At 41.2% G+C, this 24,769-nt stretch overlaps 1 protein-coding gene across 1 annotated transcript in view; it reads left to right on the forward strand.

Moving 5' to 3' along the window:
* Positions 1 to 1,255: 1,255 nt before the first annotated feature.
* LOC144606191 (thrombospondin type-1 domain-containing protein 7A-like) overlaps positions 1,256 to 24,769 on the forward strand; it is a 306,928-nt gene continuing 283,414 nt past the window's right edge. The window contains exon 1 of the mRNA XM_078422057.1: positions 1,256 to 1,970. Within this exon, the coding sequence (XP_078278183.1) occupies positions 1,811 to 1,970 (160 nt within the window). The 5' untranslated portion in view covers positions 1,256 to 1,810. The remainder of the gene's footprint in view (positions 1,971 to 24,769) is intronic.

Consider the following 24,769-nt stretch of genomic DNA (forward strand, 5'->3'; position numbering starts at 1 on the left):
AGACAACGTTTTGGGTCGGGACCCTTCTTCATTCTGTCCATTTCCATTGACAGATGCTGCCTCACCATCTGTGTTTGTCCAGCAGTTTGTTTTTTTGTCCAGCAGTTTGATTTTTGTCCACAAATTGTTTCCTGAATTCCACATCCTGGTTCATTTACTGTCATACAGCAAATAAACAAGCCCTTTGGCCCAATTTGTCCATGCAACTAACATACTCAACTACGCTTGTCCTATTTGTTTGTGTTTGATGCAAATCCCTCTAAACCTTTCTTACTGATGTACTTATCCAAATGTTTCTTAAATGGTGTTATTGTATCCACCTCAACCATTTCCTCTGCAAGCTGGTTCATAGATCCACCATCCTCAATGAAAACGTTGTTCCTCAGGTTCCTATTAAATCATTCCCTTCTCACCTTAAAGTCTTTCCCCTCTCACCATAATCCATTTACTTTTATCACAAGCTTTTTTTGTTTATATAACTGTATCAGAAGAACTTTAAAAGAATTTCTTTCAATTTCAACCATTTACCAATTTTGAGAGGAAAGTCCAGTTTGCACTTAACCAGACCAACACTGCCATAATCTCTTTAGGAACTAAAATAGGTCAATTGCAGTCACACAAAGAAATATAAACAATTAAAATAATTGTATGAATCATCTGCATGGTTTATGTGCAGACGTAATTGGGGACGTAATTCACGTCGCCCAAAAAGTGTTTTTGCAACCGATTCTGATGAAAATATGTTTGGAGTACATAGTCCAGTTCAGGTTCCAGCTTTGGACGGCTGCCAAACTACTGGCGCTTTAGCTTTGTTTATCATTTTCTAACCGGAGTCCAAAAAATCAGCGACAGTATAAATCCTTACTCGTCGTCTCCATCTGATGATAATCTTTTGATCGTTGCTTGTTTTCTGACAATCGGGAAAGAGTAATCCACACTTTAAAAAAAAATCTGGGGCAATCTCAGGACACACCGGCAGAGTTTCTAACACCGTAAGTCCTTTCCGAGATGAAAAGTGGTGGATAAACAATGTGGGGGAATTATTTCGTCGATTATTTTTTTCCCTGATACAATTATATAGGATGGATCTGGGGATTTAAAAAAAAAAAGAAACAAAATGACAGGCCCAGGGGTGGGGATAGAAATCCTCCTCCCCACCCCCTCCCTCCCTCCCTCTCTCTCTCTCACACACACACACGCTCTCAACTACCCACCTCCGTACATCGCATTGCTTTGACTTTCGTGTTGCTGTGAGATGCAGGTGCAGGCACGCATCTGCTCGTGTGCCTTTGCACATGGTTGTATGTATATATATATATGCAAAGATATATATCTATATATATATATATATGAGTGCAGCATATGCATAGCCAGGCAGTGACATTACTGCGTTTGTTTCTTTCTCTCCGTGCAGTTGGTGTGAATGAATTGCTGCCGCCTACAAGACCCGAGTGACCCGCTGTATCAACCGGAGAGCCCTTGGTGGACAGCTGCTTCCCTTAGCTGATTGAAACCTGCCGTTAGTCACTGACTTGGAAGGAAAGGAAACGGTTGCAGCTCGGGTTATTATTGTTTTCTGACGAGTGGGGACCTTTTTTTTTTTTTTTTTCATTTCCCCATATTCGGGCAGGCAAATATTCCGGAGAGAGACTGTCGATGTCAACAGATCGTGGCGGGTTCTCTGCAAGAGAAAACAGATAAGAGGAGGAAAAGAAGAAAAAAAAGAGTCATCAATAACAGGGCAAGGGTTATAATATCCTTTGTCTCCCGGACTGAAGTAATCCTGAAGCAGGCTGGTGATTCTGGAACTATGAGGCTGAGAAAGAAAAGCAACGCTTCAATCAGATGTCCAAGGAACTGTGCCGGTTCAGCACAGTGCGTTGGTGTGATGTTAACCCTGCTCTTTGGGGTCTGCAATGTTAAGGCAGAAGCAGAAGAAGAGTTTAAGTCTGTCTATGTTTGGAAACCAGGTAGGACAGACAATAAAGGTTCTCGCTCCTTTCTGAATAAGTAGATTTACACAGTAATGTTTAAAAATATTGGGGTTCCAGCAACCTATTGCCTTTTGCATACTTTGTTTGAAGTATTTCGGAATATCGTCGTGGGCTGGCGAAGTGAGTCGCGTTTATCATTATTTGTGGTCCATTCTACCCAGTTGAGTGCTGCGAATGACATTCCAATCAGGAGGGAGGGATGGTTTTGGGAACCACTGATTTTCTCCAAGGGAAGCCGCTATTCCATTTTGTGATCACCCTGCAGGAAGTCTATTCCTGTAGCGGGGAATCTCCCTCCCGCAGACTAACCAAGTACCAGCATAAACATACACACCGAAACAGTCATGATCATTTATTCTCATCGCACCAGTGTTCGCTCAGTGTCCCCACATCTGTGTCTGTGTTGTCAAACAATTGGAAAAACGAGGGGCTAAGTATTTGGTTTAAAAGGGAGGTGTTGACCAGTATTACATTACATGCCGGGTATAAATTAATTTCTTAGCAACATTGTCATTAAACAGCTTTTATCTTCGTGCAATCTGCGGTTGAATTGAACATTGATGTCCAATGATGATAGTGCATGAGAAGGTACTTCGTTTTCGATCTAACTCTTGCTGCTTTGCAGACAAAGGGATTTACAGGGACTCTCCCGATCTTCTGTTAAAACTTCAGCAGAAATGCTAGTCAAATGGCGTAAATCGCGGGGGAACTTCCATGGAATTATTACCTCGCGTGAATAAAGTAGTACTCGGTTTTGCAGATCCAAAATAATTTGGTGCTGAGAGACCCGTTCTCAATGATTAATACGCGAGGCAGATTTAGTGGCATAACTTGGATGTGCTAAGAACACTTGCATTATAGAGATACGAGTTTGTCCTTAAACTGTGGTACTTTTTAAGGGTGAACTCATTAATCCCACGGTGCTAGTTGATGGGGAGGGCAGTTTGAAAATTAAGTTCTATTTCCAGTTTTACCTCTGGCTCAGGCTCTCTGTCCAACTGCCAGGTGGGAGAGAAAGATCAATGACTTTTGTTGCGTTAATAACGTGAACTTGAAGTGGGTGTCGTTTGCCACTTTTACAAATTCTGGATTAATATACACTAACATTAGCTCTTCAGATTTGTGCTTTGATGGTTCGGATGACAAACACTAACACTTATACAGTGAGCAAAAAAATCTGTTGTATGTACAGTAGTAGTAAACGCACTCTGATCAATTTGCAATCATTCTGATAACCTGGATTTTTAAAGAGGCTACATAAGCTGCTTCCATCTTCCATCTGCTGCTATCATCAGCCCAGAACAGAAATCCCACACACCATGTGTTGAACAAAGAGTTTCTCAAAAATGGCATAATCACCTACTTGATCTCAACTAGTGTTTTTGAACTGGGTGGGTGGCCTCAGGATTACAGAATAAGTGTGGAATAACTTTCACAATCATCATAACATAGCTTCTATTAAAAACAAGGATGAATGCTGCCAATGAAGCTCAATTCATTACATTTTAAGTTAGATTATGTATTTCTTTAAAAAAAGAAATTGAGAAAATTACAAATTTCTAAAGCCCAACCTAATCCCATTGTTCTCTGTGTCAATGGTGGATACAAATGTCTTTTTTTTGCACAGGATCTGCTCTGGGAGAGTCAGCAGATGACGTCAAGAATATAAAGATATTAAGTTCCGTGTGACCAGGTGATCTAAAATTTTATTTTGTGAGCAGGACAGAATTTACATTGGCATCTAATCCAGAAAGTTGGAAACTTTGGAATTGTGAGTGGGTGTACCATGCACCAAATACATATGAAAATGTTACCCCCACAATGAACACTATACATTAAACAGAAGGAATAGGTGTATTTCAGCAGCATCCATCTTTTCAGGAAAAGTCCAGTGATGTGGATAAATTAAAAAGAATAGCAGCATCAAAGTTGGGAAAATGAAGTAAGTAGTGGAGGATTACAAAAACTATTGTAAAATAAAATCTGTGTGGCTGGGGGATCCAAAGTTTATTGATGGAACAGAGAATAAACAAGCACTAAAACTCCGAAGTTGCTGTAAATCCAAGAATAAAAGATTTATAAGAATCTGCAAATGAACATCAGCACAGGAAGCATCTTTGGAAAAACAGAGATTGTCTTTTGAGCCTTAAGAGTGTTTCATGAAGTCCAAACAAGATTTGATTTTCTTTTTTCCCCAAAATGCTACTTGAGGTGTCAAGTATGGAGATGTAGTTACAGCTTGACCTTTGTTTACTATGTATTGTTTTGATATTGAGTGATTATTCTCAATATGATAAATGTTGTTAAATAATAAACAATGTCAACAGCAACTACATTAACAGGAAGCCATTTTGTACAAGGTCATATCTGTAAACAAATAAGAACCACGTGTTATTCAATAAGTTCAGGACTGATCCAATGTTATTCTCAACACCAACCTTCTCTCTCTCTCTACATTCATGGGCCACCCCCTGGTTTAAATATATATTGTATTCGCCTTGAATATATCCAATATGCCTGCCACCACATCTCCCTTGGGTAGAGAATTCCAGGGATTCATTATCTTCCATGTCAAATGGACATCCCCGTATTCTGAAGATATATCTCCTGGTTCTCAATAGTTCAATCTGAGAAAAATCCTCTCAGCATTACATCTGTGAATTCTCCAAAATATTACTTTTTAATATTATCACGTCACATTCTAATCTCCACTGTGTATGGGTGGTTGCTCAGTCTTTCCTTAAACATCAACTCTTACATCCTAAGAATCAATCCAGTGTATTTTCCTTGCAATACCACCAGTTAACCTATGGTCTCACTCGTACTTTATAAAGTTACATCAAATCTTCCAGTTTTGTACTTCATACTGCTTGCAATAAGGAGCAACATTCAATTAGCTTTCCTAATTACTTGCTGTGCTTGCAACATAATTCTTTTGTTCTTTGTTTACTAGAACTCCTTGATCTCTTCATATATGGCAGCACAAGTAGATAAGGTGATAAAGATGCTTAGCTTCTTGCTAATGCGGCAATGAATATTAGTCAGGAAGTCATGATGCAGCTCTATAGGACTTTGATTAGGCCGCATTTGGAGTATTGTGTGCAGTTCTCATTGCCCCATTACAAGAACGATGTGGAGGCTTTGGAGAGGGTGCAGAGGAGGTTTACCAGAATGGTGCCTGGATTGGAGGGTTTTGGCTACAGGGAGAGGTCGGACAGATGGATTGTTTTCTCTGAAATGTCGGTTGAAGGAAGACTTGATGGAAGTATGTAAAATTATGAGAGGCACAGATATGGTAGACAGTCAGAACCTTTTCTCCCAGGGTGGAAATGACCAACACTAGAGGGCATAGCCATAAGGTGAGAGGAGGTAAGTTTAATAGAAATGTGCGGGACAAGTTTTTTGCACAGAGTGTTGGGGGCCTTGAACGCATATAATAGTGAGGTTTAACAGGCTTTTAGAAAGGCACATGAAAGTGCAGGGAATAGAGTGATATGTATCATGTACAGGCAGATTAGATCATTTAACTTGGAGTCAGGTTCGGCACAGATATTGTGGGTCGTGGGGCCCAATCCTGTACTGTTCTACATTAAAAAATGCAGTATCACTGTGTTTAAATAATACTATGTTTTGTTTTCATTCTTCTTTCCAAAGTGGATAACCTCATGATTCCTACATCATACTCCATCTGCCAGCATTGTGTATGCTCCTTTACAGGCTTTTTGTGACCTCTTTACAGCTTCTGAACCAACCTATCTTTGTAACATCAGTACATTTGACCACAGTATACTCAATCCTTTCATCCGAATTCATAACCGTGATTGAAGTAATCGAGGCCCTATCACTGATCTTTCTGGTAGTCCTCCAGTTATTGATTGCTAGTCTGAAAATGATTCTCTGGTAATATAACTACAGTACTTAGCAAGAACCTGAACCCACTTCAATTTGCCTCCCACCACAATAGATCAATGGGGGATGTGATCACACTGACCCTCCACTCTGCACTGCATCACTAGGACAACAAGAGCACATACGTCAGGCTGTTGTTCATCAACTATTGCTCAGTGTTTAACACTAACATCCCCTCCAAACTTGTTACCAAGCGCAGGGAAATGGGTCTCTGCGCATCCCTTTGCAACTGGATCCTCAACTTCCTCATCAATAGACCACAATCTGTACAAATTGGCAACAATACTTCCTCCTCAATAACCATTAGCACTGGAGCACCTCAAGGCTGTGTGCTCAGTCCCTTGCTCTACTTACTCTATACCCACGACTATGCGTCCAAACACAGTTCCAACTCCATCTCTAAATTCAGCAATGACACCGCTGTTGTTGGATGAATTATGGGTAATGATCAATCAGAGTGTAGGAGGGAGATCGATCATCTGATTGAATGGTGCCTGAACAACAACCTTGATCACAATGTCAGAAAAGCCAAGGAGCTGATTGTTGACTTTAGAAGAGGGAGGCCAAGGATCTATGAATCCGTCTTCATCGACAGGTTGTCGGTGGAGAGAGTCAAAAACTTTAAGTTCCTGGGTGTGCATATCTCTGATGAACTGTCCTGGTCCCAGCACATTGATACAATCATAAAGAAAGACCATCATCGCCTCTACTGAAGAAAGCTAATGGCATGTTGGCCTTCATAACAACAGGAGTTGAGTATAGGAGCAAAAAGGTCCTTCTGCAGTTGCACAGGGCCCTGGTGAGACCACACCTGGTATTGTGTGCAGTTTTGGTCTCCTAATTTGAGGAAGGACATTCTTGCTATGAGGGAGTACAGCGTAGGTTCACGAGGTTAATTCCCGGGATAGCGGGACTGTCATATGATGAAAGAATGGAGCGACTGGGCTTGTATTCACTGGAATTTAGAAGGATGTAGAAATATGAGAGGGGATCTTATAGAAACATATAAAATTATTAAGGGATTGGACACGCTAGATGCAGGAAACATGTTCCTGATGTTGGGAGAGTCTAGAACAAGGGGTAGGCCATTTAGAACTGAGATGAGGCCAATTGTGGAGGCCAATTCTCTGAATGCATTCAAGAGAGAGCTGGATAGAGCTCTTAAGGATTGCGGAGTCAACGGGTATGGGGAGAAGGCAGGAACGGGGTACTGATGGAGAATGATCATCCATGATCACATTGAATGGCGGTGCTGGCTCGAAGGGCCGAATGGCCTCCTCCTGCACCTATTGTCTATTTTCTATGAGGAAAAACTTTTTCACAAAGAGAGTTGTGAATTTGTGGAATTCTCTGCCACAGAAGGTAGTGGAGGCCAATTCACTGGATGCATTCAAAAGAGAGTCAGATAGAGCTATTAGGGCTAGCAGAATCAAGGAATATGGGGAGAAGGCAGAAACGGGGTACTGATTGTGGATGATCAGCTATGATCAAATTGAATGGTGGTGCTGGCTTGAAGGACCGAATGGCCTACTCCTGCACCTATTGTCTACGTATCTATATACGTCCTTAGAAGATTGAAGAGATTTGATACGTCAATGAATACTCGCTTGAACTTCTACAAAGCATATTGACTGGTTGTATCATGGCCTCATTCAACGACATGAACACCCACGAATGAAGGAGATTACAAAAATTGGCGGTCATTGCTTGGTGTATCACAGGTTATGACCTCCCCACCATCAAAGGGATCTAAAGGAGGCACTGCCTCAAAAAAAACAGCCAACATCATCAAAGGCCCACACCATCCTGGGCAAGCTGTCATTTCACTCCTGCCGCCGGGAAGAAAACAGAAGTATGAAAACTGTAACCTCCAGGTTCAAGAACAGCTTCTTCCCAACAACCATCAAGCGCCTGAACACAACAAACACCAACTAAACGATGAACTACATCCTCTCTTGGATGCACAAAGGACTCCAGGCTTTCTTGCACTAATATAGGATTTTTAGTTTATTTAACTTTGCTTAGCTTATTGTGTTATCTATGAGTACTGTATTCACAGACCTGCAATGCTGCTGCAAGTAAGAATTTCATTGTTCTGTTTTCGATATGTATTTGAAACACCTTGTCTCTTGATGAATTCTGTGCACTGCTGTGTTGTTCAGTAACCCTTTTATGAAGAACTTCATTGATTGCCATCTGAAAATCCACATAAGTTCATAGGTTCCAGGAGCAGAATTAGGCCATTCGGCCCATCAAGTCTACTATGCCATTCAATCATGGCTGATCTATCTTTCCCTCTCAACCCCATTCTCCTGCCTTCACTCCACAACTGCTGACACCCTACTAATTAAGAATCTTTCAATCTTCACCTTAAAAATATACATTGACTTGGCCTCCACAGCTGTCTGTGGCAATGGATTCCCCAACTACAATGTTTACTTGTAGATTCACTTTATTTACTGTACATCCTCCAGAATCTCTAGAAATTTGTCAAACGCCATTTTACTTTCATGAAATCATGCTGATTGTGTGCTTGTTTGTCTTGTGATTTTTCTAAATGCCCCTGTTGTTTCCCCCTTTAATAATGGATTCAATCATTTTTGCAATGACAGAAGCTTCTCACTAGTCTATTTTGTTTTCACTCCTTTGTTGAACAGTGGCATTACATTTGTGGTTTAGCATTTTTCAGGGACCTCTTCAGAATCTTGGGAATTCTGACCATGCACTTATAATGCCTGCAACCAATTCTATTCAGACGCTATGATACAGACTAAGATCCAAGTGATTTGCCAGTATTTAGTGCCATTAATTTACATTGTACTTTTTTTTCGATTAACAAAGATTGTTTAAAGGCACTCCCACCCCCTATCATCCGTTGATTATCTATTATTTTTGTGATGTTTTAAGTATCTTTTATCACGAAGACTAGTCCAAAAAATATTTAGAATCACTGCAATTTCACTATTTCCTAAATATTAAATTCCCCAATCTCATTTTACAGGAAACAATGATCACTTTAGTTAACTTGTTTCTTTTGGAAGAAGGTAGCTGTAAAAGTTTTTAAAATTATTATATAGTTTACTCGCATCTCTTCTCAGTTTTCTGGCATCATCTGTTAGTTTTTAAAAAATCCATATCTTCTGGGGTTTCACCAATCTTCCAAACATTGAATGGATTTTCTTTCAATTTGACACCATCCTTTAAATTCCTGATTTAGCCTTGCCGGTTTTAGAAATAAGCTAGACCTGGATATTTCTCCATGATATCTTTTAACACTTGATGACAGACCACTGGCTTAAATTCCAATTGCAATTTCTCAGGTTAAACTCTGCAAAAAAAACGAAAACAGCCGTTGCAAATGGCTCTCATTATATTGATTATATTGATTGGATATCTTTCACCTCTTCCCTGCACTTTTGACAGCATTACCTTCTAGTGTCTAAGCCGTACATACTGGAAACACTGTACTATGCCCTATGGTCTCTAATTGTTCTTTCCAGAAACCCTGCCATGCTTGGATCTATGTTGACTAAGTTTTTTTTCCTACTTATTTCCCTCAATACATTCTTTGGCTCTATATCTGTTTTCATACAATGTCTGTTGGCATATTATCTTGGGATATTATTCTGTGACACACGGTGGCACAGTGGTTGAGTCTCCTTTGACTCCTCCCACTTCCTCCAAACCAGAGGCGTAGCTATGGGCACTCGCATGGGCCCTAGCTATGCCTGCCTCTTTGTCGGGTACGTCGAACAATCCCTGTTCCAGACATAGACCGGACCCATCCCCGAATTCTACCTCCGCTACATTGACGACTGCATTGGTGCTACCTCTTGTACCCGTGCAGAACTCACTGACTTCATACATTTCACCACTAATTTCCATCCTGCTCTTAAATATACTTGTACTATCTCCGACATCTCCCTCCCGTTTCTGGACCTCACCATCTCCATCACAGGAGACAGACTAGTGACTGACATCTACTATAAACAATTCCCACTGACTCCCACAGCTATCTGGACTACATCTCTTCCCACCCTGACTCCTGCAAAAAGTCTATCCCCTACTCCCAATTCCTCTGTCTACGCCGCATCTGCGCCCAGGATGAGGTGTTCCACACTAGGGCATCAGAGATGTCCTCATTCTTCAGGAAACAGGGCTCCCCCTCTCTCATTATAGATGAGGCTCTCACTAGGGCATTCTCTATATCCTGAAGCTCCGCTCTTGCTCCCACTCCCCCATTCGTAACAAGGACAGAATGCCCCTTGTCCCCACCTTCCACCCCATCAGCCAGCATATCCAACAAATCATCCTCCAACATTTCCGTCACCTCCAACGGGACCCCACTACTGGCCACATCTTCCCATCTCCTCCCCTTTCTGCATTCCGCAGAGACCGCTCCCTCCGTAACTCCCTGGTCCACTTGTCCCTACCCAAACCACCCCCTCCCCGGGCACTTTCCCCTGCAACCGCAGGAGATGCAACACCTGTCCCTTTACCTCCCCACTCAACTCCATCCAAGGACCCAAACAGTCTTTCCAGGTGAGACAGGGGTTCACCTGCACCTCCTCCAACCTCATCTATTGTATCCACTGCTCTAGATGTCAATTTCTCTACATCGGCGAGACCAAACGCAGGCTCGGCGATCGTTTCGCTCAACTCCTTCGCTCAGTCCGCATTAACCAACCTGATCTCCCGGTGGCTGAGCATTTCAACTCCCCGTCACACTCCCAGTCTGACCTTTCCATCATGGGCCTCCTCCAGTGCCATAGTGAGTCCCACCGGAAATTGGAGGAACAGCACTTCATATTTCGCTTGGGCAGCTTGGGCAGCCCAACGGTATGAACATTGACTTCTCCAACTTTAGATAGTTCCTTTGTCTCTCTCTTTTCCCCCCTCTCCCTTCCCAGTTCTCCCACTGTCTTCCTGTCTCCACCTATATCCTTTCTTTGTCCCAACCCCCTGACATCAGTCTGAAGAAGGGTCTCGACCCGAAATGTCACCCATTCCCTCTCTCCTAGATGCTGCCTGACCTGCTGAGTTACTCCAGCATTTTGTGATACCTTCGATTTGTACGTTCTTCCCGTGACCTGTGTGTTTTTTCCCCAGGAGCTCCGCTTTCCTCCCACACTCCATGATATACAGGTTTGCGGGTTAATTGGCTTGGTAAAATTGTAAATTGTCCCTAGTGTGTGTAGGATAGTGTTAATGTGCAGGGTTCGCGAGTCAGTGCCGACTCAGTGGGCCGAAGGGCCTGTTTCAGCTCTGTATCTCTAAACTAAAACATTAAAAACTAAAAGCCTTTATTTCCAGATTCAAGAACTGCTCCTACCTTACTGTTACTAGACTCTTGAATGCGAGGGATGAATTCCTGAGCTTCCAACCTTCCTTGGTGTGGCCCTTGCACTTTTCTTTTATTTGCACCTTCTCTGCAGCTGTTATAGTGTATTCTGCACTCTGTTTATTTTCTCTTTTGATGTACTGATGTAGAGTATGATTTGGTTGGATAACATAGAAAACAAAGTTTCACTCTATCTCGGTACACGTGACAATAATAAACAATTACAATTACTATCTTGCAATATATAGTACCACTAACATAGTGAAATATCCCAAGGTACTCAATAGGAATGTTTCCAAATAAAAGTTGACACCATGCTTAAAAGATATTAAGACAGGGAGGCAAAGAAATGGATTTTAGGAAGCATCTTAAAGAAACAGAGGGTAAAAGAGAGGCATAAAAGAGGGTTAAGAGTTTTTTTTTGGTCATATGTTGTAATCATATATAATCTTTTTGTTGATTGGATAGCGTGCAACAAAAACAAGTTTTTCACTGTACCTCAGTACACAGGACAATAACAAACTTGCCTGAGCTCTTGCCTGACAAACCTGTTGGAATTCTTTGAGGAAGCAAATAGCAGGATAGACAAAGGAGAGTTAGTGGATGTTGTTTACATGGATTTTCAAAAGACCTTTAAGGTGCTGAACGTGAGGCTGCTAAATAAGACGAGAGCACATGGTATTAAAGGGAAGATACTAACATGCATTGCAGGTTGGTTAAATGGCATAAGGCAAAGAGTGGGAATAAAGGTGGGTTTTTCTGGTTGACTGCCAGTGACGAGCGGTGTTCGGTACGGGTTGGTTTTGGGTCCACTACTCTTAGTACGAAGATAGGTGGAGGGACAGGTAGTGTAGAGGAAGCAGGGAGTCTGCAGAAGAATTTGGACAGGTTGGGAGAGTGGGCAGAGAATTGGCAGATGGAATACAGCGTAGCAAAGTGTGTCGTTATGCACTTTGGTGGTAGGAATTAAAGCGTAGACTATTTTCAAAATGGGGAGAGGATTCAGAAATCAGAGGTGCAAAGGGACTTTTGAGTTTTGGCGCAGGATTTCCAAAACGTCAATTTGCCAGTTGAATTGGTCGTAAAGAAGGCATATGTAATGTTAGTATTTGAGAGGACTAGAATATAAAAGCAGGAATGTATGCTGAGGCTTTATAAAGCACTGGGCAGATGGCATTTGGAGTATTGTGAGCAGTTTTGGGTCACATATACAAGGAAGGATGTGCTGGTGTTGGAGATGGTGCAAAGGAGGTTTACAAGAATGATTCCGGGGATGATTAGGTTAACGTATGAGGTGCATTTGATGGCTCTGGGCCTTTCCTTGCTAGAGTTTAGAGGGATGAGAGGGACCTCATTGAAACTTACCAAGTGGTGAAAGGCCTGGATAGCGTGGTGTGGAGAGGATGTTTTCATTAGTGGGAGAATCTAGGACCAGTGGCCATAGCCTCAGAATAAAAGGATTTGCCTTTAGAAAGGAGATCAGGAGGAATTACTTTAGCCAGAGGGTGATGAATCTGTGTAATTCATTGACACGGACAGCTGTGGAGGCCAAGACATTGGGTATTTCTAAAGTGGAGATTGACATGTTCTTGATTAGTAAAGGTATGAAAGGTTACAAGGAGAAAGCAGGGGATTGGGGCTGAGAGGGAAGGATAGATCAGCCATGATTGAATTGTGGAGTAAGCATGATGAGCCGAATGGCCTAATTCTGCTCCTCTGACTTATGCACTTATGAACAATCAGTTGCTTGATTTTACTGACATTGACGTTGTTCTGGTACCATTCCCTCAGATGATCGATTTCCCTCCTAAACTCTGACTTGTCATTGACCAAAATGCGTCCAACAATGGTGGTGCCATCGATATATACTCTGTCAATGTATGTGCTCCATTTTTATTATGCCCACCTTGTTTGAATTTTAAATTCTATTCATTTTGACTAGTGTGTGACATTCAAATTTAATCAGTTTCAGCTCACTTTAGTTTGAAGCAACCATTATTGTCAATTAGATTCATAATTTAAGCTTGAAATGACCGTGAACACCATGTTCAGAGCATTTCATTTGGAACAGTTTACAATTGTATGCCAGTATATAAAATTCCATCACTTAGAATTATAAGATTGTTACCGAAGGAAGCACTCAGCCCACCATGTCAATGCTGGAGGAATGGTATCTATACATTCTTTAAATCCAAAATATGCACTATGAAAGCTAAATCAATCCTAATTAAACAAACCACAGCTTTTCATTGCAGTTTGGTCAGACAAGTAGGAGCAGGTCTGATGTTGCAAAGATACTCCGCTCTATTTTAAAGAATGGGAAATTGTTTGAAGGGGGAAATGGGCACACCTCAATTTCTGAAATACATTCCCAGCAGTCCAGGCCCATTGCCAGAAATATCTTCACATAAAGTTATATTTCATAAGAGCTCTTTGACAACCGATGAGATGGAAGCAATGATTGGGGAATATACTTGATATACCCTTTCTTACCTTGTGAAACTGTTTATTCATGATATTTATAAAAAATAGGCATTTTACACACTTTGAAAGTTACTTTGGAGATGCTCATAAGTTTATGTTATAGCAGCAGAATTAGGTCATTTGGCCAATCTCACGAATAGACGATGACTGGGGAATAAACCGACACTCTATGTGGACTTTTGGTTGGTATAGAAGTTGGGAGGTCATGTTGCAGTTGAGTCTAGAAGTTGGAAGGTCATGTTACAGTTGTTGAGTATAGAAGTTGGGAGGTCATGTTGCAGTTGTATAAGATGTTAGTGAGGCTACATTTAGAGTATTGTGTTCAGTTCTAGGCACCATGTTATAGGAAAGATGTTATCAAGCTGGAAAGGGTACAGAAAGATTTACGAGGATGTTGCCAGGACTAGAAGATCTGAGCTATAGGGAGAGGATGAGTAGGCTGGGACTATTCCTTGGAGCACAGGAGGATGAGGGGTGATCTTATAGAGGTATATAAAATCATGAGAGAAATAGATTGGGTAGATGCACAATCCTTACCTAGTGAAGGTGAATGGAGGACCAGAGGACATAGATTTAAGGTGAAGGGGAAAAGATTTAATAGGAATCTGAGGGGTAACTTTTTCACACAAAGGGTGGTGGGTGTATGGAACAAGCTGCTAGAGGAGGTAGTTGAGGCAGGGACTATCCCAACATTTAAGAAACAATTAGACAGGTACATGGATAGGACAGGTTTGGAGGGATGTGGACCAAACGTGGGCAGGTGGGACTAATGTAGGAGGGACATGTTGGCCAGTGTGGGCAAGTTGGGCCGAAGGGCCTGTTTCCACTCAGTATCACTCTATGACTCCATGAAGGCCTTTGATATGTTTTTGCATGGTAGGCTAGTCTGCGAGGTTAAGTTGCATGGGGTCCAGGGAGAGCTGGCTAACTGTGGCTTGATGATAGAAGCAGACTGTGATGGTGGAAGGATCCTTTTTATTCTGGAGGCCTGTGACGAGTGGTGTGCTGAAAGGATTGATGCTGGGCCCATTATTCATTGCCATGTATATCGATTATTTGGATGAGAATGTGCAAGGCATGGTTAGCAAGTTTGTGGATTACATTAAAATAGGTGGTACCATAGACAGTGAAGACGTTATCAAGAATTACAGTGGAAACTTGATCAGAAGGGTAAAAGGACAGAGGAAAGGCAAATGGAGTTTAATTCGGATAAATGTGAGGAGTTGCATTTTAGGATCTCAAACCAGGATAAGACTTTTACAATGAATGGTCATGGCCAGGGTGGTATTAGAGAACAGAGGGACCTAGAAATACAAGTACATACTTCTCAGAAAGTGGTGTTACAGGTGGACAGAGTAATTAAGATGCTGACCTTCATCAATAAAGGCATTGAGTATAGAAGTCGGAACGTTATGTTATAGTTGTACAAGTCGTTGGTGGGGCCGCACTTGGAGTATTATGTTCAGTTTTGGTCACTCTGCTGCAGGAAAGATGCCATTAAGTTGGAAAGAGCACCGGAAAGATTTACAAGGACTTGAGGGTCTGAGTTTTAGGGAGACTTTGGGCAGGCTAGGACTTTATTCCAGTAGGAGGTTGAGGAGTGATGTTATAGAGGTGTATAAAATCACGAGCATAATTAGGATCAATGCACGTAGGCTTTCTTCCGCAGTGTTAGGGAATCAAGAACTAGAGGGCAGAGGTTTAAGATGAAAGAGGAAAGATTTAATAGCAACCCAAGGAGCAGATCTTTCACACAGAGATGATATGTATAGGGAACTAGTCGCCAAAGGAGGTAGCTGAGGCAGGTTCAACATTTTAAAGACATTTAGACAGGTACATGAATAGTATAGAGGCATATGGGTCACATGCAGTCAAACAGAACTCTCTTAGATGGAGCATCCTGTTGGACTTGGACGTGTTGGGTGAAGGGCCAATTGACACGATAATGAGATGCTTGATTGCTACTTTGCAGGGATGGGCAATTATAGGGATTGATGCAGGAGGAAAAAAATAATGCCAATGTTTTGATTCATCTGGTGAAAGGTTCTTGATCTGAACATTGACTGTTTCTCTCCCTGTTGATGCTGCTTGGCCTGCTGAGTGCCTTCAGCATTCTGTGTTTTTTGTTACTTTTAAAGTATATGCACTTATATAACATTGAAATGACAACAGAATTTGCAGAAGCAACCTCCTCCAAATAGCAATATGATAGTGTCAAGATAATCTTATTTACTGGTGTTAATTGATGGATAATTATGGCCGCCCATTACTCAGGAAACCTGGAAATCAAATATTTGCAGTGCTGATGTTGGAAAAACATTGCGAGATATATTGTATCTAATGAGCTTCTCTGTTATTGAATCTAATATTGTCCCAACACACCCTCATCTTCCTGTGACCCTTCTCTTCGTTCTACCCTAGCTTCCAGTATACAAAATTATAACTCTATGATAACTAACATTAACAAAGATAAACATAATATGTTTGTGTGATGTTTACCTGATTGCTGCTATTTTTAAATTGTGAATCCATTTTATATTCACTTATTATGGTATTCTTTATGATATGATATATGCTATATATTCACAGCTTACAGTAGCAACTGTAGTTTATAGTTAATACAAATCCTTTTTACATGGACAATGTAAGGCAGGATAAATCGTCCCTTGCATAGTCATCTCATGTTTTTACATGGACTGGTATCTTTCATATCAGCACCCTACAACTGTGGAAAGCCAAATAAAATAGTTCAGAAATGATTGGAGAGAACAGCAAATTATAAAAATAACTCAGAAATTATGCCCTCACTTTTGTACATAGATTATATTGTTCCCGTAATTTCTATTTGTTTTTTTTAATTGTTTTGGACAGCCTGAACAAATTGATTTTTGTTCTCATTCAGCTATTTGTTTAGTCTTTTCCAGCCATTGGTAGGTTTTAACTTTAGGGGATGGGCACTGTCTTCTTTGTCAGACTCTCTTTGTCCTATCTTCCGTGTAGGTCAATTTATTCAATGCCAATTTCAATATCAACCAAAAAGTGAATTCATTTTAGCGCACCAGAATTTTGCTGCCACAAAATATCAAACTAAAGTGCGCTTATGTCATTTTGTTGAATTATATCAACTATTTATTGGCACTGTTGTAGTCATCTTAAGTGACAACAATTCTAAAAGCCACACAGACTGTGAAGAGAATTGTTTGGGCTGGAATATATTTGGGTTTAAAAGAAAGCATTGTCAGAGTTAGGGGGGAACTGGTGAAAATTGAAAGACAGTCATGTTGTCGGTGCTGAGGAGTGAGATCACATTGAACTTATAATTAATATTCTGTGTGGAAATGAATACAATATCAGCAGCTTACACAAAAACAACTTTGTATTCCATTTGGGTGAAAGGTCACCAACACAATTGTACCATTATACTGATTGTCACGTATAAGACGGCTTTTCATTACATATATAAAAAACATTTTCATTTTGTTTTATTAATGATGAATGCTTCTTTCAACACCAAAAAAAATGTGTGTGGTCTCATATTGGTATCTGCACAATGTGCCTGTCAAATGGATGATAATTTTCATTTGTACAATGACTTGTGCCCTTTGATAAAACTTTCATTATTTTTAAAGACATGTTTATTTACTGCTGGTGATAAAATTGTTCAACATGATCAATTTTTCATACCTGTATGTCAGGCCCAAGGTCAGATGTGTAAATGATTCCTGTTGAAGTAATGGAGTTTCCTCTAAGAAATTGTCACAGTGTAGCACTGTAGTAAAAAGAGAAGGGTGCATATAATAGAAAATGGCAGGGAAACATTGGTGCGTTTTGAGTATTATTTAATCATTTTGCAGTGTTACCCTTTACCAGTTCAAAGGAAAAATTATGAGGAGCAGTTTGGACATGGTGTTCTCTTAATTGTCCACGATTCTGCAATAAAAAAGAAGGATCTGCAATTGCATAATGCCTTTTATGTCCTTTTCAGTATATCACAAAGCGCTTTATAGTCAATGAATACTCATTGTTGCTGCTATAATGGTGGAAAATGGCTGCTAATAAATAATGATTTGAGAATAGAGTCACAGGATAGAAATTGGCCCATCAGCCAACCGTATCTGTGCCGATCATCAGGCTTGTTGAAACTAATTCCACTTGCCTGCATTCATTCGGCCGGCTTTTATGCCTTGTTCATTCAAGTACCTGCCCAGATGCTTCTTAAATGTTATTGTTCCTGCCTCCATCATTTCCTCTGGCAGCTCATTCGAAATACCAACTATCCGGTGACAAGAGCTGCACACAACACTCCAAGTGTGGACTAATGGACTAATGAATGTATTGTACAAATGTAACGTGTTATCGCAATACTTCACTCATGTTGGGATAACATGTTACATTTGTACAAAACGAGCTTTGGCCGACAAAGACCAAAATGTCATATGCCCTCTTCATCACCCTGTCTATCTCTGTTGCCACTTCCAGGGCACTATGTACTTGTATCCCAAGCTCTCTCTAACCTTTTAATGTTGATGCATTGCCTACATTAGACACGACCAGCCACTATTTTTGTTTAGAGAAAAAAGTTCATAGAATAGAGTGCAGTTCGCTGATCAATCTTGTGGCGCTGGTTGGGGAAGAGCACGACTGGGCAATAAAAAACTCCTCGATTTTCTTTGAACAGGGACGTGCTACATTTATAATCTAGCTGCTCCACCAAAACAGAATAGCTAAGAATTATTTTAACATCACCTCCAATAACCATGCTGCATGAGTATATTAGCTGGTGTGCATAGTGACTTAAATTGGAGGCTATAAGCCACAATTCACATCCAATTCCCTCCTGACTCAGTGCCACCAATTGAGTAAAAATGGCTTAAGTATCAAATTGATGTTATTGTGACAATACTTATTACTCAAACAATACAATTAGGATTGATCATTTGGACAAACATAGTTTTTAGGTGTACAGTGGAATCCTGCCACCAAAGTGTTTTCTCATTTTATCATTTCTAAACCCACAATATGCTCCATTTGTTCCATTAAGTGGACTGGCAGAGTGAACTGTGATCGGACATCAGCAATGGGTTTGTCACTGACTGCTACAAGCTAATATAATTTACCAGACAGAGAGGCACAAGCTGTCTGGTTTTGATCACCCCGTAAAACAGCTGCTGCTGACAGTTTGATTCACTGACTGTTCACACAAAAATAAATCACTGGTCTTTTTCATTTGTAAAGCTTGTGGAAAAATATGAGGCAATGGGACACTCAGTGGTGCCAGGTTAAAAGTTGATACACAATTGGTCAAATTGTTAAAAATATTTGCGATATTTGAAGAATAGCAGACGTTTTACAATTAGTAATCATTAACATTATTAGCGATTGAAATGCATTTAACGTCTAAATACAGCAAGGTAGGAACCCTCGAGAATAAGGACAGGGATAGGCAGTCCAGCCATCATGCGAGCCCCACTTTTCTGTGTGATGATGGGTGATATGTCCCATGTCTCAAATCTTTTGTTGTACCACTTCCCCGTAGCTCTCAACTCACCGACCTGACAAAAAAACAAACGATTAACTCTTTTTTAATGTCCTAGCCTCTTTAATCATAGAAAGACTTTGGTGACAGGATTCCTCTGTACACTTAAAAACTAGATTTGTCCCAATGCTCAATCCCAATAGTATTGCTTGAATAATAACTTTTGTCACAATAGCATTCATTTAGATGTTAGATGCTATTTAATAAAGTATTTAAATGTGCCAAATGTGGACAAATGAATTGAATTCCAGAGGTATGGTGTTCTTGTTAATTCCAGGAAGCACTAATAAAATCGATGTCCAAAGTGTTGCGGGGAGGGGTGGTGTCGGAGGAGGAAAGTACAATTGCACATGGCAAAACTGACCATTTCTCTTGCTACAAAAGAACTGTGCTGCACAAATTCTCAGGTTAATGGATAATCCAATAATCCATTATCTGGGCGGAACGGTGGTGCAGATGTAGAGCTGCTGCCTTACAGCGCCAGAGATCCGGGTTCGATCCTGACTATGGGTGCTTGTCTGTATTGAATTTGTATGTTCTCCCTGTGACCTGCGTGGGTTTTCTCCAAGATCTTTGGTCTCCTCCCACACTCCAAAGACGTACAGGTTTTTTAGACGTACAGGTTAATTGGCTTGGTATAAATGTAAAATATTGTCCCTAGTGTGTGTAGGGTAGTGTTAATGTGTGGGGATCGCTGGTCAGTGCGGGCTTTGGTGGGCCGAACGGCCTGTTTCCGCGCTGTATCTCTAGTCTAAACTAAACTCAACTAATCTGGCTACACAGAAATCCTGATAATTTGGCAAATGTTTCACAGGTGAGGTTTTCTGTCCTCCCCAGAAACTCATTGGGATCCCCATTGATCACCTCCCTGGATTATAATGGATCCCAATTCCCATACTCTCCTGAAACTCAACAGGACTCTAGTTAGCACTTCACCTGAAACTCACTGGGGACCTGGTTTTCACACACTCTTTAAACTTACTAGATTAATTGAAAAATGTATTATAATTTTGAATGTAATATCTAAAAAGCACCCCTAATGCCTGAGTGGAATATCAGAGCTTTATTGGATCCCAAGTCCAATTATCTTTTATAGATCATCAACAATTGCATATCCACCATAAGGTCAGAAGCATTGTTCTTTGATGGTTGCAGAATGCCTCAGATAATGAAGCATGTAACAGGGCGGCACAGTGGTGCAGCTGGTAGAACTGCTGCCTCATAGCACCAGAGACCCAGGTTTGATCCTGAACTTGGGCGGTGGCTATGTGCAGTTTGAACATTCTAAAGCGTGTTTTGTAAAGTTGCAGCATAAGGTTACAACTTTTCTATTTTGCATCCTGACTTATGAAGGCAAGCAAACTATATGAATTCTTCACCACCTTATTGACCCTGTATTGAAGCTTTTGGGAAACTATGGACTTGAATTCCAACGTTCCTCTGTACATCAACATTCCTTAGCTCCCTACCAGGTTCTCAGGTTGAACCTGAAGGGCCTCAGGTTGGTGGCCTGGAGTGCACCATTGGTCACAACCTTCCAATTAGATCCCATGTACCTTTACTTCCTGTACCAGCCTATTGTGTGGGACAATGTTTGCCACCTTGCATTCATCAATCCTCTTAGTTACTTGCTCAAAAAACTCAATCAAATTAGTGATGCGAGATTCTGGCCATACAAAGCCATGATGACTTTTCTGATTAGCCTTTCCAAATGTACATAAACTCTATCCATTTGGATTTTCCCCATCTTTCTCCAATCACTGCTGTAAGACTCACCAGCCTGTAGAGTCGTCTCACAACATTAGCTATTCTTCAATCTTCTGACACCTCACCTACACTGAATGAAGATGCAAAAATCTCCGATAGGGCCCCAGTTTTCTTATCCCTCACTCCCATAGCACCTGCGATACATCTCAGGATTTATCCACCCTTATGCATCCCATCACATCTAACACTTCCGCCTTCTTAATGCTGACCTGCAGCAAATTATCCACATACCCCTCCATGCACTCACTATTTTCCATATCCATATCCATATCTTTGGTGAATACTTCACCCATTTCACCTGAATCATTGACAAATTACCCCTTTTGTCCCTAAAGGGACACACTCTTTCCCTTGCTACCCTCTTACTCCGGTTCACCTCTTTGCAGCCAGCTCATGGGTTAAAAGCAGAGAGATCTGGGAGGTACAATTCATTGCAATTGACAGAATAGATTGAGAAAGTGATTCATATGGAACCCCGTGCTTTATAAATGGCTGTATAGAATAAAGGAATAAAAGGAAATAGGTGAGGGAGAGGGCCACTTAGCCCCTCAAACCTGATTCAATATGATCATGGTTGACCTATGCTGAAATCCAAATATTTTAAAAAATGAACTACCACATTTTATGAGATTGAAAGAATATTAACTTCTTAAAAAAGATCAATAATCAAAAATATTCATGTGAACTTGAAAGAATAAAAATACTCTTAAAAATTCTAACAATTAAATGTGCTTATTTGTAGTCATTGTCTTTAATTGAAGTTCTACAATGAAATCTGCTTGTGCCAAGTCCAGTTCCATGTAGTTTGTTCAAGTGGATTTCCCAGGAAAAGTTCCAGGGAAATACTGCAACTCTTGCATCCCTGCTGAAGTACACGGGGAAAAGGGGAATGGTGTCTTGTGTGGTGGGCTAGCCTGGGTGGGTAGATTGTATGGGATTCGGGTTGAGTTAGCCAACTGGACTCAAATTTGTCTTGGGTGAAGGAGTGTGGAAGTGGAGTGTAGTTTTTCTGATTGGAGGCCTGTGACCAGTAGTTTCCCGCAGGGATGTGGGCTAGATCCACCATTCTTTGTTAATTATATTAATGATTTTATGACAACATAATTAACATAGTAGATTTGCACAGACACCAAAATGGTTTCAATACTGCACAATGAGGGAGGCCAGCTAATTTACAAAATGGTCTAGATCAACTAGGGAAATGGGCCAAAGAATTGCAGATGGACTTTAACTTTGATAGGTACGAGATGATGCAATTTGGCAGGAAAATGGGACTAGCTCAGTTATAAAACCTGGTCGCCATGGACCAGTTGAGCTAAATGGTATATTTCCATGGTGCATGAGTTTGGCTCTATGCCAAAAAGCATTGTACTATATTCAATATTCTATCAGAGGCATAAATAGGGTAAACTGTCATCCTTTTTGTACCAGTGTGGAAATGTCAAATACTGGAAGATATAGTCAGGGGGAAAGCTTAAAGGAGATGTGCTGGGCAAGTTTTTTACACAGAGTGTGATTGATGCCTGGAACACGTTGCCAGGGGTGGTAGGGGAAGAGGATGTAATGGCATTTCAGAAACATTTTGATTGGCACATGGATATGCAGGGAATGGAATGATATGGATTACGTGCAGGCAGAAGTGATTAGTTTAATTTGACATTGACATTGTGGGGCAAAGGGTCTGTTCCTGTGTGGTACTGTTTTATGTTTAACTAGCCGGGCATGGACCCGTTGGGTCCAAACCTCTCCTGCGGGCTCAGCAACCCTCCGTCCAAACCTCTTCTGCAGGCCCGGCAACCCTCCCCCATCTGACGACACTCACCCCATCCCCCCCTCAACCCCCCTTAAAATTCCCCCGGGGCCGGGGACGGGCGAGGGGGGAGAGGAAAGGGGAGAGGGAGTGACTCACCCCGGTCCCGGGACAGCGTCCAGAGCGACCCATGGACCTGTTGGGAGCAAACCTCTCCTGCAGCGGCAGCTGGAAGGCGACGGCCATTGCTTTGAGCGGTAAGAAGCCCCGGCGGACAACCAGCGTGCTTTGAGTGCACGCGCGGATGCGGCGGCCATCTTACGTAAGTATTAGATCAACTGGCCCCAACTGCGCAGGCGCTAACCCGTTGGGTTCCCATTGTGATGTCGAACACGGAGGTATTATTGAGCAGGAGCGGCTGACAGGCAGGGCAAGTGGAAAAGGGATTTTTTAAAGTTTAAAAAGTGATTTTTAAAGTTTATAAAAAGTGAATAACTTAAAAAATATAACAATCATTTGAACCGCAGGCCAATGGTGAGTAAGGTGGGCCTAAAATTGTTGCACTATCGTGTACCGTTTTGGCTGTATTTCGGGTACATACAATCAAACTAACAAAACGACAAACAAACAAACAAGATGAGAGTTTTAGTAATATATAGATTCCGTATTGACCTCATCACATCAAATCCATAGAAATGTAGTGAAAGTAAGTTATCTTCAACCTCCAGAGACTGCCTTCTAGCAGATGTAAAAAGTGAGACAAATTTAGCAGAGGGATATGGATTAGGTGCAGGCAGAGAAAATTAGTTTAATGGGCTGAAGGGCCTTTTCCTGTGCTGTACCATACTATGATCTATGAATCACCCAAGATATTTCTGAAACATCTCTTTGTAGCCAGCTCAGGCATTGTTGGCATGGACCTGCAAACAGATGGCTTGTTTGTCCTCTTTGCCAGCGATTGGTGCATGACATGTTGGAGCAAAACGGATAGAGGGAAAATGCATTTAGAATGAGGTCAAACAAATCAACTCTTATGCTTTCTGCCACTTGACATTACTGGTTCACTTAGTAATATTGCACAGCAGGAATTCTTAACATGTGCCAAAGACATCTTGAGGCACTCTTGAGTTACAATACTAATTTATTAATATGTGAAATAATACAAAGGGAGTGTTGATAATTGGACATTAGTATTCTGTTTTCGAAGGCCTGTGCTCTTATGCACGAAGCAGTTATTTAAACAACTCAACATGAAACTTTAATCCCATTGGGCTTTTGCTTTATTACTGTATTGCAAAAATTGACCTCTATCTCAGTCTGGTTCTTTGTGGATGAATATATAGCAATAAATTGATTATAATCTGATGGCCATACATTCTAAATTGGTAGTTTTGCACAGAAGTAGAGATAATAAAGGAAAATAATGTTCTTCTGAGGCAACCTTCATGACCGTGCTAAATGATGAGGACTTCCAAGGCATTTGTCCTTTAGAACTGCTGATGAATGTTCATGAAAGGTAAAGTTTTAAGATGGGATCATGAATTCCTAGCAGTGATCTGCAAAGAAAAAAAGATATGATTCACAATCACAATCGCAATAAAACCTTATTAGCCAAGTATGTTTTGCAACATACGAGGAACTTCATTTGCCATACAGTCATAACAGTAAAAAGCAACAGGACACACAAAATACATTTTAACATGAACATCCACCACAGTGACTCCTCCACATTCCTCACTGTGATAGAAGGTGAAAAAAACCAGTTCAATCTCTCCCTTCTTTGTCCTCCAGCGGTCGGGGACTCTAACCTTCCGTTGACGGGATGATCTTGACTCCCGTAGCTGGCGGCGAGCCTTCCTCATCGGGGCGATCAAGCTCCTTCATCGGGGGGGGGGGGGGGGGTGATCTCAGCTCCCCCGCGCCGGCGATCTACCCCGGGTCGGGACCAGTCGAACCTCGTGCAGCTTTTGGAGCTCCCGACCGGTCTC

The sequence above is a fragment of the Rhinoraja longicauda genome, chromosome 2 (assembly GCF_053455715.1).
Source record: "Rhinoraja longicauda isolate Sanriku21f chromosome 2, sRhiLon1.1, whole genome shotgun sequence".
Classification (NCBI taxonomy): Eukaryota; Metazoa; Chordata; class Chondrichthyes; order Rajiformes; family Arhynchobatidae; genus Rhinoraja; species Rhinoraja longicauda.